This window comes from Cydia strobilella, chromosome 7 (genome assembly GCF_947568885.1).
Source record: "Cydia strobilella chromosome 7, ilCydStro3.1, whole genome shotgun sequence".
NCBI lineage: Eukaryota > Metazoa > Arthropoda > Insecta > Lepidoptera > Tortricidae > Cydia > Cydia strobilella.
Genome location: NC_086047.1, coordinates 4,289,447 through 4,305,861, shown reverse-complemented (window position 1 = coordinate 4,305,861; position 16,415 = coordinate 4,289,447). Strand labels below are relative to the sequence as shown.

Here is a 16,415-nt window from a genome sequence, read left to right as displayed (position 1 = left end):
TTAACCCAAAGTGTTGTCTGTTACGGACTAGTAAAGAGAATATAACTATGAAAAGATGTTGGATTCACATTTATCAGTAGGGGGTATTATATTATAAACAGGCGTACTTAGATCTGAAAGCAAGAGAGCTAAGATATTTGATATTTTAAAAACATAAAAATTTACTCGAAAATAAACACAGATCTACACTGCTTTGTATACATAAAATCTGTTGTGAAACGGGACAGTGGAAAAATGATAAAGAAGAAACAAATCCAAGCTCTAATTTGGTCACGGTAAGCGTCTGATTAATAATTCAGCGGAACATCTATCTGAAACGTTCAATGATGTTTTCTCCCTCGTCCTTATATTTGATACTGGGATGGAACGTTATATGGATGTATCGTAGACATAATGTTTATCCCGTTTCAAATAGAAGTTCTGTACGTAAGTTATTAGCCTGGGTAATCGGCTTTCAGAACGAACCAATTACTACCAACAATCAAACGAATAATTTATTTCTTATTACAGAGTATTTATCGCCTTCGAATATCATGTCGACGTGAATCCATTATAACTGGAATTAATCCTTCGTGACATGTAACTAAGAAATATGTGCCATTGCCCACATGACTGAATGCTGAACAATGAACTGCAATTTACATACAGAAAACTGGAACTGATATTTATGGTAGACGGATAAAAAAAAAGAAAACACGGGGCAAATATCTAACTTAGCTACAACTAGGATGTCTGAAACACAAATTGTCATGTAAGTTAATAAAGCGTTTCAGGTTCAATAGTGTTATAAGCGAAGCTTCGGCAAAGGTCGCCGGATGCGGTTATCAGTAGATACAGAAGTCGAGAATGTTAGCTGACAATTTGTCTTCCAGGCGACAGGGCTTGTGACCAATATTATTGTTTTAATATAAATTATTAGCTCAAGACTGATGTACATTTTCTCAAAAAGTATACTCTCCTAATATTGACTTTACTTATTTTTGGAAAGTCTATAATGCCATTTTTAAGAGAATTCCCGTCTAAAGAGAGATCTTTCTGAAAAACGGCAACATCTAGGAAAAATAACTTTAAGAAAGAACACTTTTTGGGAAATATAAGTGCATAGTCCTGAACCAAATTATGGAATGTATATGTGCACACGTACCGAAAAGGGTAAAGAGAGCGTCAGGCGTGACCATCTAAAACAATAGGAGAGAGAAAGAGACAGTATTATAAAGTCATAAAAGATGTTTGACATCATAATATCTATGAATAAATTAGCAACTTATTTTAAAGAAGTTTAAATAGAATATACTTATAAGTACAATAGCCTATAACGCCGCCTTATTAGTGGATGCATTAGTGCTTTGTGTCAACCGGACTCTTAAACCCATATTAAATGTGTGGGAGACGTTAATGGCTATTGTGTTAGCGTAATTAATAAATTCGCCAATAAACAGAAAACTACACATTTCGATGTAGGAATTTTGAAAATAAAAAAGTGTTTCTGATATGGAGCCAATGTAAAATATAAAATAAATTTCGTTTACAAGTACGATGTTTACTATTTCCGTAGTATTTGTTTGCGGATGTAAGTGTTAATGTTTAGGAGAAGGTACGAACCTCTTCGTTGAGATTGGAGACGAGTAGCACAGTGGCAAGAGGTAGCGGCGGCGCGGCTAGGGCGCGTAGCGCGGGCGACGCGGGCGTCAGCGTGAGCGCCCCGAACGCCGGCAGCCCGACCCCACCAACGCCGACGCCGTACGGGGACGCCAGGCCAGAGCCGAGCCCAAGGAACGGCGGAGCAAGTACGCCACCACCTAAATCGAAATCTTAAGCTTATAATTGGAAGAAACATAGGTCAACCTCAAGAGTTATGCGACGATATACCATTCAGCGGATTTAACAAGAATGTTAAGATAAAATGTATTCAAGAATGAAACAAAGGCTACTAAATAAATTAGATGTATCAAAGCCAACATTCAGCCTCTGACTCCAGAGAACGGAACAGCATGACTAATAATAGTAGTTTATGTGACTGCTACATAACGAAAGGCATCAAAATGCGAGTGTGGGTTTAAGAAACGAACGAAGTGAGTTTCTTAAAAGGGTCACACGAGGGTACATGTGTATTATAAACTTTCTATGATATAGTCACTAATAACCTCATATTTCAGCCGACATGGGGCATCGTTGCTCTCTGGCGGAACTCGCAGATTTGAGAGGTGGCCCTCTATCAAATATCTTTATCGCTCATTTTACACGAAAGTTTTGCTTTAAGTTTGTTTAAAAACAACAAAAAATAATTTTATACTTGAAACTAATTAACAGATAAACTACGTCAAATGGCGGTAAATGAAAACTTTTTTCACGCATGTCAAGCATTCGTACGGCGCGATTCGAGAAACGAATAAGAGATTTACTAGATATGAAACAGTAAAGATATGTGACATTTCACGGCAAAAAGTCGTCGTCTCCAATTATTGAGGCGCTATGCGACGTAAGCGCCATCCAATATTAATTGGAGCGGCGTTAATAATAGCGTAAGCTCCAACCGCCATAAGGTACCTTTACCCGTGGAACGTAAGGTCTGTGTTTTTATTCCGTAGACTAAAATGACGTTTCATGTAAGACATGACATTTCTTAGTACCACATGAAATGTCATTTTAGTCTACGGAATGAAAAAACAGAATATAACATATCTTGACTATTTCATATCTAGTGAATCTCTAATTCATTTCCCGAATCGCGCCGGTAGTTTCTTTAAATTCATAGACAAACGAATGAAGTCCCTATTCTCATGTCACTCGAGATCAAATGTCGTGCGGTTTCTGAACGCACTTTAGAGCACTAATGATATGTGCGTAGATAAAGAATATTATTTGATTTCTTATTTAACCGTAAGTATATTACATGCGAGTGTATTTTTTCCTTCGTGTAAAGAAAAAATAAATTGGTACCATTTTATTCCACGACCACGACGTAATAACAAAACTCACAATGTCGAAATGATCCTCACATATTACAATCCTCTATGGTGTAATGTGGATTCATGAGAAGTTATTAGTCACTGTGGGAATATTGAACATTGAAATATGAATAATAAACAAGAAAAAAGCTAACACAAATTCGAATGCGGAAAATAGGACTGCTGTTTGCTTATTGTACGAGTAGGCATCAATGTTTTACATTTACAAAATCGTATCGTAATAAATATTTATTTCAAATTATTTGTTCTTTATCATTTAAATATTACTACTCATATTAATACTCATTCTTTTTTTTTGGCAAGAAAATAATCAAAATGTAGTAGATTGATGTAAGATTCTACAAAGGAGGATATTAGTCCACAGTATAATTATAATATGAGCAGCAACCGATAATAATTATAAAACAAGTTCGCTTAGAAAAACACCAAGTACTTAGTTTGATAGTCACTGTGTGACTTCGAATTCGATACATTTATTTATTTATTTATTTTAATTATTTGTTTTTATTTTAGAGATACAATTCATGCAGATGTAGTCAGTTATATAGGTACTATAATAGCTTTTGGGTCATACACAGATTAAATATTAACATACTTCATGTCTCTTCTGTACCCGGAGAGTTAGTGGGGTCTGTTTACCTTTGAAAAATAACCGCATATCGCTTTCATTGTTTTTGGGTTGTATCAAAATAACGCCAGATACAGAAGCGACAAAAACCTAAAATGTTTAAACATTCCACTATGCGGTTTCCATTTAAAACCCTGCATATAACCGCTTACATCTGCTTTCAAAAAGTTCAAAATATTGAAAAGTAACTTTAGATGCAGAACCAGCACAGGGATGCACGTTGCTTAAACTACAAGAGTCTAGATAGGTGTGTGAGCGAAACTTGAGTAGTGTTCGAAGCGTCCAGGTGCTCAGAGTAGTAGTGGACTAACTCATCCTGGAAGCGAGGGCCAGAGCGACTCGAGCCCGCAGAGGCATCAACTCACTGGTCAACAGCTGGTGAGCGTCGCCGTCGCCGGATGGCAACGTGGGATTAGTGTAGTCCCGGGACTTATCATTGTTGTATTTGACATTAAGGCAGGTCATCTTTGAATAGTCGATGCGGAGAGTGCAGCATCCATTGTAAATGTTTTGTCCATCTAGGGCCTGTGGACAAAATTAAACATTGTTTAATTCTTATAAATGAGGTGAATCGTTACTTAGGTGTTAATTTGTCTTCATTCTCGACAATTAAAGCTTTTTTGAGACAATGCTGAGAACTAGGTACTCGCTACGTTGGTGGCGATATTAGGTACGTCAATCTAAGTTAATTACTCGTATCGTATCCCCCAACGATGTCAACTTTTGAAAAACAGAGGCATTTGACAATCAGTACATGTTAGCAACATTTAATATTATAAAAAAATCTTTGTAATATAAGATCTGGACCCATCACCCCTCTTTAACTACAACAACTAGATGAAAGTTATGGCAGTCGCTTAGAAAAAGCCAGTGTAAATTGTTCCGTGCCGCGCGCAACAGTTATTTGTTTGTTCCCCAACGCCTGCACTGCGCTGATAACACCAGAACGATAGAAAAGAAAATTAATTAAAATGCAGATACACACAATCCATTATGGTTGACGTTATGGTCTCGGCTCTGGTAGCATGTTACTTATGTGTAGTATAATGCAATGGTATCGCGTAAGTTTGTTTTATACCTCGAATTTTGAGTTCTTTGTAAAATTTTGTATGCTAGTCAAATCATAGCCGTTCGTGCTAGTTTCGATATTTTACATTTTATACGAAAACCGACTACTTTAACTGAAATTTATTTCGTCACATGTAAAGACGAAACATTAATTGACGAAAGTCTTAGACCTTCTTGAGAAATGCTATTTAAGTAATAATGTAAAATTAACAGTTTTTAATTATTTCAGTCTCATGGTGAAAAAATATCGCCGGCGGCGGCTTCTAAACTAATAAACCGTCAAGTGTATAATGAGTCTTGACAGTTAACGGCGGGCATCTATTTGTTAAATAAATTGAGAACAAAGCTTATGTACATTTTACTTTTTAAAATTAAGAATTACAATGATATTATATTCTAAAAACCATTAGCAAAGAAGCCGGTTAACAAAACGTCAAAAGGCTGGATTCTTTCAAATCTTTCGAATGAATAGAATAAAAAGAAAGAAAGTTTACGATTTCATTGAAACCATTGCTTACGATATCAGAGACGCAACAGAGTAGCAAAAAGTTCAGTGTCGATGTTGGAACGCTGAATATTGGCTTTAGATTTAATAAATTTCTGTTCTATATGCAAATGCGACCCCCTGATGTATAGACGTGAATAGATTGGCTCGTTTAAAGCTCAACTTATATGGAAATGTGAAAGGCACGTAAGAAAGTGTGGAAGAAGATCGCTTCGATACGTAATTAGTTTTGGCCCCCACAGGGGTCTTATTCGAATGTGCATTTGACATGAAAATTATATATTAATCGAATTGATTGCGTGCGCTCGCTCGCTCTAGAGTACCGGCCTACGCGTATGAGCGCAACGCACAAATATTATCTAAAACCGAAACGGTATTGATATTTTGTTTCTGAATACGGCCCAAATACGAATTCCGTTTCACGAAAGGGAAAACGCTCGGAGGGAACGTAGCGAGTAATTAATTTAAAATTCTAATATCTATATCGCTTTGCATAAGTACCCTTCAGTAGATTTTAAGGAAAAATGTTAATACAATTTAATTGCATTTGTGAAACTCAGTTCTTAAATATTCCCTTGTTTGTCGTTATAAAATCCAAAGTAAGAAATGCTAAAGTAACTGCCTGCCTTCCAGCTTGTTGCGTTGTTTGCGTCTAACGATTCAGATAAATTTAAATTTATGAAAGGGTTCAAATATTCAAAAGTATTTTTAGAGAATAACACAGGCTACCAAAATTATTTACTTATGTATTTAGTTACAATTAGCAGAAAATATTTAAAGACATAAACACTTATGTCAATGTCAATAAATAAATAGAAACTCCAAGCCGTATTTTCAATGTATTAAATGTATTACTCTTTACAAAAAGAAAACGCGAAGTTCCTATGCAGTGGATTAAATTGAGATGTTTTACACGGGCACATTATAATTCCGCAAAAAGAATAAACTAAATTTACCCACTCTTATTAGAGTTGGTATTACGGTAACACACTTTCAGGTTGTTTCATAAATTTTAATAAAACCGTTATAAAAGTCCTACATTTTAACTATGTGGGAGTTCCTGGTGCGCCGGGTTTTATGGCACGCCCAGTCTACTCCGCTCAGGGTTACCAGTAACAATTTTGTACAATCCTCACCAAATCCCGAATTTATACAAGAAAATCCTTGGCTATGGGGATCAAACGAGCTGTTTGCCTGTAACCTTTTAATTTATATAAAAATGTTCAAGTTGACTTCTTGTTCCAATCTCAGAAGTGTTTAATGGAGGAAAATATAGCTAATAATAAAATAAAATTTTGAATATTTTTCAACTCGGGCTACCTATAGTACCTATCCGTAATGTCGGATATGTCAAGAAAAAAACCTGAGTTCTGGTAACCCTAGAGTTCCGGGTATCAATATTCGCGAGAATTTAATTTAATCTTACGAAACGATTATTTGCGTTCGCGGAGGGACTCGTAATTGAAGTAAAAAAAATATTAGGAGAGTGACAAGACGATAAAACGACAAACGCTACGCCCGATTTGATATTGGGATCCTTTATTGCGTAATAGGGCGTCAGATCGAAATCACTAAAAAAGTTAGGAATTTTGTCCGTTGACTTGCATTTAAACATTTCGCACCTATACTTTCCTACTAAACATTTCAAAAGTGGTTTTACATTTTTATATATATTTATGGTGGGAGAAAAAGAAATGCATTGCTTTAAGCTTTATTTCCAGGGATACAATTACTAGAATATGCTAGTGTCCGAGTTAACCTAGAATAAACCTAATGGAGTCGCAATAAGCGGGTTGTATACACACTAAATAAGGCGGTACAGAGTTTTTCTCCAGGTTTTATAAAATCGCAAGCAGACGTCAAAGCGCAGGCTGTCAGAATCAAACGGCAAGACGTAACAAGTGTCCTCCGTATCTCTTAATCACGCTCCCACTAATTGTTTTATCTTCAGCTCGTTAGAACTCGTTTAAGCAAAGCCTTCTTAGTGAAGGATTAAGTGCGGACCGCCTTAATCCACCCCCCGTCGCTAATTCTGGCGGTTTTTCCATGAAGACCAGATAAACGTTTTTGTTGGGGTCTTTCCGCGTTTAATATTTATAAGAGCCGCATAGCCCAGTCTGTTCTCGTTGCAACGGATTACACGAACCCAGGAATGCAACTATTTCATTTTTTGTTTGTAGATGACGTTGAGAAATTATAATGAAAACAAGCCGAATTCCAGGATGCTTGCTCGTAGGTAGCGCTTAGACTTACGGGAAGCGTTATGAAAATACCTAGGTGCAGCAATATTTTATACAAAAGATCGAAATTCCTTTTAAAATGCTCATTTGAGCCATATCATAATGCAATTACAATATATAATATTAAGTTAAATATGCCCGCAGATTTAAACAGCACTGCTATTTAAAAAAAAACAACAACGTACTCACTACTCATAGATAACTGAGATGAAAATTTTCTTCACAGCGAGCTCGCGGTAAGATTTTAAGTCCATTAAACATTTGCTATCTAAGCAGTTTAAAAGTTTAAACGCCGCTGCAAGCCGTTAAAAGTCCGAATTGAAACTCCGGGAGTAATATAAAGGCTGAGAATAGTTCAATTGATTATGTTAACATTGTTGAGCGTCGAAGCGGTAAGCAGTAGACTTGAGCGGAGCGTTTGAGCCGTTGAGCTCGCCCAATTAGCCTCGGATAAAAGGTCGTTTATCGAATGGTCTTACGCTAAGTGTGAACAAACACCGACGAAGTCTATAATAGTAGATTGTACAACAAGGGCATAAAGCGATCCATTTTTATCCGAGGCAATTTACTCGAGGATAAAAGTTGACATGTATGCCTGTTATACACTGCTTTTCACTTCGACTGTGAGTAAAATATACATAAAAAAATATCCAATATTTTAGGTTATTTTACCGTATTTATTCAAGACTAAAAGATTTTGGACTTCTTACCCTACTAACATGCATACAAGTTACTTATATGCTTTTTCCAGTTGGGACTTTAATTTGGGGTTTATCAGTCGGACTATATATTTATATTTATATATTCAAGTATATTTATTTTATCATAAGCAGTTTAATTATCTGCCTTAAATAATATTAACCAGAACTAAATTAACTGAAAGCTTAATTCTGACATGAATATGAACGCGGCTTTAAATCCTAATAATTAGGAAACAATATACAATATCAGATGAACCGGTAAATGCGACTAAGGTATCATCGCAATTAGGGTATGTACACATTCGAGGACGCGTCACCGGTTAAACCATGTTCGCTCCATTAGACATTGTAATTAATACCCGAGGTTACCCTTAATTGTGGTGACAGATAGTGACGATCGCCCAAAAACCGCGCCCACTCGCCGCATTCAGTTTACTTAATGAGCCATCTTTTAAATGGACGTTTATGTGATTTGCGGTGTCATGTTGACATTGTTGATTTTCCATTGGGGTTGAAAACTATCGATGGTTTATTACAGAGGGAGCATAGGGTATTCCTTTGACAGGTGATGACGGGTCCTTGACAGGTTGTGTGATTGTGGATGTCAGGTTTGTCCGACATTATGAAAACGGGGTACCTACTTAAAAGCTCCACCAAGTGTTTATAATCTCAATGGCACTTTGCGCGTACATTTTTCTTTAGCCTTGAAATTTCGTTGGAGACTTTCTTACACTGCACTTTGCATTAAGTAGTGACAACTGGACAACATTTTTGCCGCAGCGGCATCGGCCCCACAAGCAATGTGCAATTATTAGTTTATTATATTACTTATTAGACGTACTTCTCTCTTAATAATGTTACCTAGTTTTTACTTAACCTTTGGCTGTATATTACGAATTCAGCTACCACGTGACAGGCATAGCCTAGTGTGGGGCCACATTGACAAAATGTTAATAAGGTTTTTTTTCTTTTAAATAAAAAAAACTTATTATTATTCCTATAACCTTGTATTACATAAAACAAGACCAGGTGGGGCGAATCAAAAGCACCTCTCCAACTGAAGTAACTGCATTACTCAGACTCAAAATTTAAATCTTCGCACTTTAGCAGGCTTCGTGATTAAGGTAAACACTCCGGCCACAAAACACTAACAAAACAAACGCTAAACAATGTTTGACACGTACCTAACTAGGTGGGTGCAGAGTGCAGCTAAGGCATTGTTGACACAGTCAGTCCAGGCCAACAGGGGAAGGCGACGGTACGTGCAATTTTAAACGGGACTTGAACCTTGCTCCCGGGTTGGTCACTGTTTGTTGGATAGCTTGAAATTTCAATGAAGTTTGCCCGTCTCTGCGCTGAACTTAAACGGGTTGTACACCTGCAGTGTATACATTGTGCATTGATGGGTCCATGATTGTTCTGAAAATATTTTACGCATCGAAGTGCTAACGTATACAAATATGTACCTATATAATAGGTACATGATAGGTACGCAATCAACATCTACAGTAAGTATCCACTGTATGGCTAATGGATTTATTTTAGACTCCATTCAATGCTTTGTCTTTGATTTGTGTATTTGTGCATTCGTAAAATTCTACAAAGGGTAGGGACATTTTGGCAGACTTGGCTTTACTTGAGATGTCACTGATTTTTACGGCAGATGGTCAATCAATCAATCAATTCTTTATTTCATTAACAATACAGTATTGTGTTTGAATATTTTTTACATGCTTATTAGTCCGATCCTCTTAAATGTATCCTAGGACCCTAGAATGTAGGTACCTTACTGGTTGTTATATATGTATATTGTTAATATGAATCACAATAATTTAAATTAGAAGATTTTACAGTCGAAACGATGGCATAGTCTGATAACAATTTACAGTTACATACAGTAGCGGCAAATAATCTATCAGATTTTTTCACATACATTTGCATATAGTTTTTGTTTTTTTTTTTGTAATTTCTCAAAAACGGCTCCAGAGATTACGATGATATTCACAATATAGGGGCGTATGAAAACGACATTTCGATCAAACTAGGGTATATTTTTAAAATATGTAATTAGTTTGTCCGAGTTGTCGCGGTAGTCCGGTGGGTATTAAGTTGTAAAGTAATGATTTGATTTAATTTTCAAACCAGAGGCTAACGAGGGCAAAAAATCGATCCATCTAGGTTTTATTGTTGGTAAGATTCGCTTTTGAGTGTTGTCAAATAAGAAATTCAATATCTATAACAAACATTAATTGTTGTGTGTGAAGTCCCCAATCCACATTGGGCTAACGTGGCTGCCTATGTTGCTATGTGCAGTAGAAAGTAAGTATTTATATATATATATATATATATATTATGATCGCGATGATACAATCATTGTTTACATGATGTAAAGTCTAATTTCACAAATTTTCGAATGAATGCCTGCAAAAAAATTGCAATATGATAGATTTTTTGCCGGTACTTGTACGTCTGGAAATACGAAGCCATAAAAATAGTTACCCGTAGCCCAGAAGTCAACTGATAGCTGCCAGCTATTGCCTTTCAAAGACACTTTGACAACTAGCAAAAATGTTGCAAGGTAATACTTTGTACAAAGTAAATCCAACTGAAACTTCTACGCCGAGTTCAAAAGAGTGAATCGTTGAAACGTTAAACATAAAACGTTAAATATTCGCTACAGATAGCGGCGTCGCTCGGTGACGACATTTTTGGCGGTTACATTGTTTGAATAGTTTGAATACGTTCCCGTGTTGACACAAAGGCGGTTAGACGCCACAGTGCAAAGTGCAATTTTAAAATGTAAACAAAGGCCGCACCTTGAGTCGATAAACGCCATCTCGGATTTCACGAAGCACGGCGACAAAGAAATACGAAATGCGCAAACGGAGATTAACATCGTTCCGACTGGTAATCATTGTAATCAACTTGGGTTGCCAAGTAACAGTTGGGTTAACAGTTCGAATCTGATGTGATTGATATGTCATTTTTGTCCATTCGATGAAGTTTGTATTATGTATGGACGGTATAGAAAGGACGACAATCACTTATGGCAGAACTGTTGCAAAAGTGACCAGCTTTCAGTAATAGTTCCTAATCTCTCCGGTGGCGCTAGGTAGGCTCTGGGACCAAAGAGTAGACAAAATTACGTAGGTTGTTTTTGGTATGTTGTGAGGAATGTTAAAACGTGTTTTTAATTTTATCGCATTGCGTATGTTCTGTCCCTCAAGGTCGCACGGGCGTATATCTATATAAAATACTAGGTGTATGGTCTTGGTACGAAGTATGTGCATGGTGGCGCCGCCTATTTACTGTTTTTTAATGGACACTTTTCATATATAGAGATTTTCCTCCTTTTACTTCTACGCTTCATAGTATTCATCATCATCATAATCATAGGCCTTTCAGTCTATTGCAGACTATACAAACAGTGTCAGGTAGGGTGACAGGTAGGGGTTTCTCACAACTTGCTTTAGAACATCACAACACTAGTCCCATGGTGGGTAGAGATTCCATTTTGCCGAGTATACTTTTCCTTAAGTGCTTTTACTTCCCCTACACTCACACATTTACAGCTGTATGCTTAAGTAAGCCTCTTAAATTCGGGTGCCAGGCCGCTACCTATCAACAAATCAATTGCTATCTATGAACAACTCTCAGCCCCCGATTATGAGCGATCGTCACAGACAACGCAGACCATTACCAACGGCTCCGTGAAATAGCAGCGTTATCCATCATAACTTATTGATGGAGCATGATTAACACGAAGGGCCTGACTAACTAATGGATTTTGTGTGACCACTTCTAAACAATGTTTTGAACTAAAATTCGTCTTCTAAAATAACTTAGTTAATGTGTGTGGTTTTACAGTATCAAGTAGGTAAAAGTAAATACGAAGTTTAATCAAAAATTTTATGTTATAGTTATGGGTTTCTGCGCTTCAAGTAATCCTGACTTTTTTAACGAAACTGCAATATGACACTGCGAATTTAATGTCTTAAACTGATGTTGAGTTAAAATTTAATAATGAAATTTTGCCACAAAAGTTTATTATGAAACCTAAGAATTATAAATGATAACACAGTTTACTCGCACAAATGAATTCATAAAAGATCTTTATTATAATTTTAAGCTTACACATTTTGCTCCCGAATTATAAACCAAAAGTTAAGATAAAATTGCATCCGTAACGAAACAGAGGTATGAAAAAACTGTTCAAAAAGCTCGTAGGGAAATATTATGCTCGGGTGGTTCATAACAAAACACGTTGCATCACAAATCCGAGTCTCGTGATTATTTTACCACCAGGTACAATCGTTGAAACAATGCATACCATGCGAGTATTTCTATCTTTCAACGAAAACATACATACCTAATGTTATTATAAAATACATCAAAATGCCGCATTTCGGTTTCGGAATACAAATGTCTATTGTAAAAAAATAATTACTACCGGGAAATAGTTTTTATGTACCTACGATTTTAAGCGATATTTTTTTCTTATTAGATGTTTTGGAACCGACACTAAAAATTTTACTTTATTGAACTGCTTCAACAAAACATAAAAACTTATAGCATCATGGTTACATTAAAGTTTAGTCCGAAAGTCAGCTGTATTTATAAAATTAGATTTACTTAAATAAATAAGAATATTTTCCAAACAACTTTTAGTTCACACAAGACTTTAGTACTGTTAAGTATAAATTAAATTTTCTACGTTTGGCGTCCGTGCTCCGCAGTACTTACACCCCGTTTACTCCAACATAAACTTAATTAAACAAATTAGTTGTAGAGTTTTTCTCGTTGAGTGTACCGAGAGGGACGCGGGCTATATAGCATCGAACGCATTAAGAGCGTACATTTCGTGTCTGGGCGCATAAGCCGCCCTCTGAAAAGATTTGATGGCGGGGTTAGAGATTTATGTCAAGGATCATAGAAGGAGAGATCGGGCGCCCGGCATCCGACTGTACTCTTTGTGGTTGGAGCACTATCCGGCTTCACTTCACTTTGTACCTCTTGCTCCTTCCACTTACACTGCGAGACGTTTTAATTTCATTCGAGAAAAATACGCGACCCTGATGGCCTGAGGTGGTCTCAGGATGTCGGCAGTTGCTACCACAGGTAAAACCGGTTATGACGAAGTAAATTATTCGTTTAAGCAGCAGTTTAAATTTTCCTGCAACAGGGTAATGTTTTTCATTGTGTGCAAATATGTCTGCATGCCTTTTTTCATGCCATCAGCCTTAAACAGATTTTAACGTATGTTTTATTGGTTAGATGCCTCTTAAATAGCTGTGAACTAACATCAAATAACACTGTTTAAGGTATTGTTAACTGACGTCCTTTCATTTATCGATGTATTTTTACTGTTTTTCAATTACCTACAACTTAGCAAATTGCCCCCTTTTACACCATACTGTTCAATAGTAATCCAGTCAAAAAAAATAGATAATAATTAACCTACGCCAAAACTAGTCTTGATTAGTCATGGAACCCAGTGTTCATTGTGCGAATCATTTGCGACATACTCGTACGCGTATGTACCAAGTTTGTGGCAAACGTCGTCTCTGCTCTCACGTTAGTTGCACAAACGAGCCAGTAGCGCTGAAGTTGCAATGCAAATATTGCGTTTGCTATGTATGTAGGAATAATATTTAGTTGGAAATTATTTTGACCTTTTTTGTACACGTGTTTAATGATAACTCAAAATATGTCAGCGAATGATTTCCTTGTAAAATATCATTATTTTTACCACAAAGCTAATGGCAATGATTCAATGAGTATCAATATAATACCGTCATTAAATTTGTAAATTAAACCCTTGCCCTTCCTGTTGGCATTTCGCACGCCTGGACTACTTAGTTACTACCGTTTTTGTATGAGAAAGAACATAAACCACCACTTTTAAATTTGCCCATTAATGGCATTGACGCGTTCTTGTTCTAGTCGCTCAAACGGAGCGGTTTCTAATTTCCATCTGATCTGCATATCAGCTGCTTGTAAGTGCGAAAGCACTTAGCTAGAATAATTTCGTAGTAGCAATGTATTTAAAGTTGTCAGTTCAATATATACGAGTAGGTCATCCGTGTTTCAAAGGTGTCCTTTACATGTTATGTGTAAATTTCTAGATGTTGAATATTAAGTACGTTTATAGGTTACTTATTCATGATACCTAATAGTAAACTTAGTTACTTGCTGTAGAAAAAATCATTAGAATCCTACTGCTTCCGAGATTTTTTACTAGTAACCGTTTTCAATGTGTATCATTCAACTCATAAAAAAGATCGCCTCTAAATTGTAAACACTCATATAATGTTGTCTTTTGCTAAGCCTGAAAAACTAGGTTTCTTTTATAAAAGCAGCATATATCTACTACAACAGATGTTATTTAAAGTAAGGATAATACTTATTTTACTATCACTAACCACAAGCGTTGAAGAGACCTAGACAAGTGTTCTCGTCCCGGGCGCCAATCGGCGAGTTGATGGGGCTTAGCGTTGCTAAGTTTAACTATCACTACCAATCCACACGCGTTGAAGACACCTAGTGTTCTCAGTATGGACGCCAATCGGTGAGTTGATGGGGCTAAGCGTAGCTAAGTTTCATTATCACTACCAATCCACACGCGTTGAAGAGACCTTAGTGTTCTCAGTATGGACGCCAATCGGCGAGTTGATGGGGCTTAGCGTTGCTAAGTTTTACTATCACTACCAATCCATACGCGTTGAAGAGACCTAGTGTTCTCAGCATGGACGCCAATTGGCGAGTTGATGGGGCTTAGCGTTGCAAAGTTTTACTATCACTACCAATCCACACGCGTAGAAGAGACCTAGTGTTCTCGGTATGGACGCCAATCGGCGAGTGGATGGGGCTTAGCGTTGCTAAGTTTTACTATCATGACCAATCCAAACGCGTTGAAGAGACCTAGTGTTCTCAGTATGGACGCCAATCGGCGAGTTGATGGGGTTTAGCTTTGCTAAGTTTTACTATCACTACCTATTATCTACACGCGTTGAAGAGACCTAAGTGTTCTCGGTACGGACGCCAATCGGCGAGTTGATGGAGCTTAGCGTTGCTAAGTTTTCACCACTCGGCTCCGGCAGTGATATCTCAATTTCACGAGAGGTTTCCTCGTTTGTGGCCACTAATCTGGCGGTCAAGTAATAAGCTGAATGCTTTTAAGGCTTTTGATTTATTATCATTTATGATAAGTTTATAGCATACGGTTTTTCGCTTCCGTGTACCATTAAGGCAATACCTACACATTATTTAATGGCAAATAAATCATAGGTACATGAAAAATATTTTATTGGGTTGTAGTTGTAGCTTTTAGACGACCACAAACCAAGTCATAATTAATGTCTTCTTAGCAAAATTTCTCTATTAGCTTCTTAACCTGACTTCTTATCAAAGTAGTATTTTATGGGTCAAAAATGTTCGGGAAAACTGGCGTCTTTTCTGTGGACAATACGAAAGTACACGATTTGGTTACATTTTACTCAGGCTTTAATCATACAGCTTTTAAGAAGTACAAGTTTGGAATATGCCTATGAAGGTCCGGCAAGAAAAGTAGCCTTTAAAATCCATTTATTTTATGATGTCAACAAGAAAGCCGCATAACCGTGTACAAAAGTTTTTGACCCTGATAGGTTATTTGCTTATTATTGCTACTACCAGACTACTACTAGACTAAGTACTAAATCTTTATAGGTATCTTTCTAATGAAAATGTTATGTTATCCCAAAATACTTCAAACAAATTGACACTTATTATGATACAAAAAAAATCCAAGTAAAAGTATTCTTTATCAAGAAACGCGTGACATTATGTATACAAAATACGCGCTGTTAGTTAATTACACCAAACGCTCCGAGCTTCGTGAAAATTGAGCGTAAAGAGCAACTAATTAGCCGATAGTCGACTCACTATTGTAGAATTCATTAGCAGCATACGCCACGTAAGAGGTATTACAGTTAAATACGCTGATGTCGGTGATGAATACAATATTTGCTCGCCAAAGTTTCCACTGTGCTTCATAGTAACCAATGAAATATGGGGTACATTCATATTCCGTAAATTTAAATTCTGCCGTTCCTATCGGTTTAAACGAAAGTTATTTGAGCACAGATTCATAACAGAGAAAAAAACAAAAACCCAATAATTATACTCGTAAAGCGAGTTTGCGGAAGCCGCAAAACGAAATTTAATTTGCTCTGAACGCTGCATCAGGAATAAAGTTAAAACAGTCGCTGCAGTAGGCGACGGTACGCGCAACTTCTAACGCAAATGAATAGCGAATGGGAAAAG

General features: G+C 36.7%; 1 protein-coding gene across 9 annotated transcripts in view; it reads right to left on the bottom strand.

Moving 5' to 3' along the window:
- LOC134742952 (polypyrimidine tract-binding protein 2) overlaps window positions 1-16,415 on the bottom strand; it is a 610,485-nt gene that overhangs the window by 8,177 nt on the left and 585,893 nt on the right. For 8 of the 9 annotated variants that reach the window (XM_063676174.1, XM_063676180.1, XM_063676181.1 and 5 more), the window contains 3 exons: window positions 3,909-4,122; window positions 1,603-1,799; window positions 1,145-1,178 (listed from right to left, as the gene is read on the bottom strand). In XM_063676174.1, the coding sequence (XP_063532244.1) occupies window positions 1,145-1,178; window positions 1,603-1,799; window positions 3,909-4,122 (445 nt within the window). The remainder of the gene's footprint in view (window positions 1-1,144; window positions 1,179-1,602; window positions 1,800-3,908; window positions 4,123-16,415) is intronic. The other variant, XM_063676179.1, reaches the window with a different exon arrangement.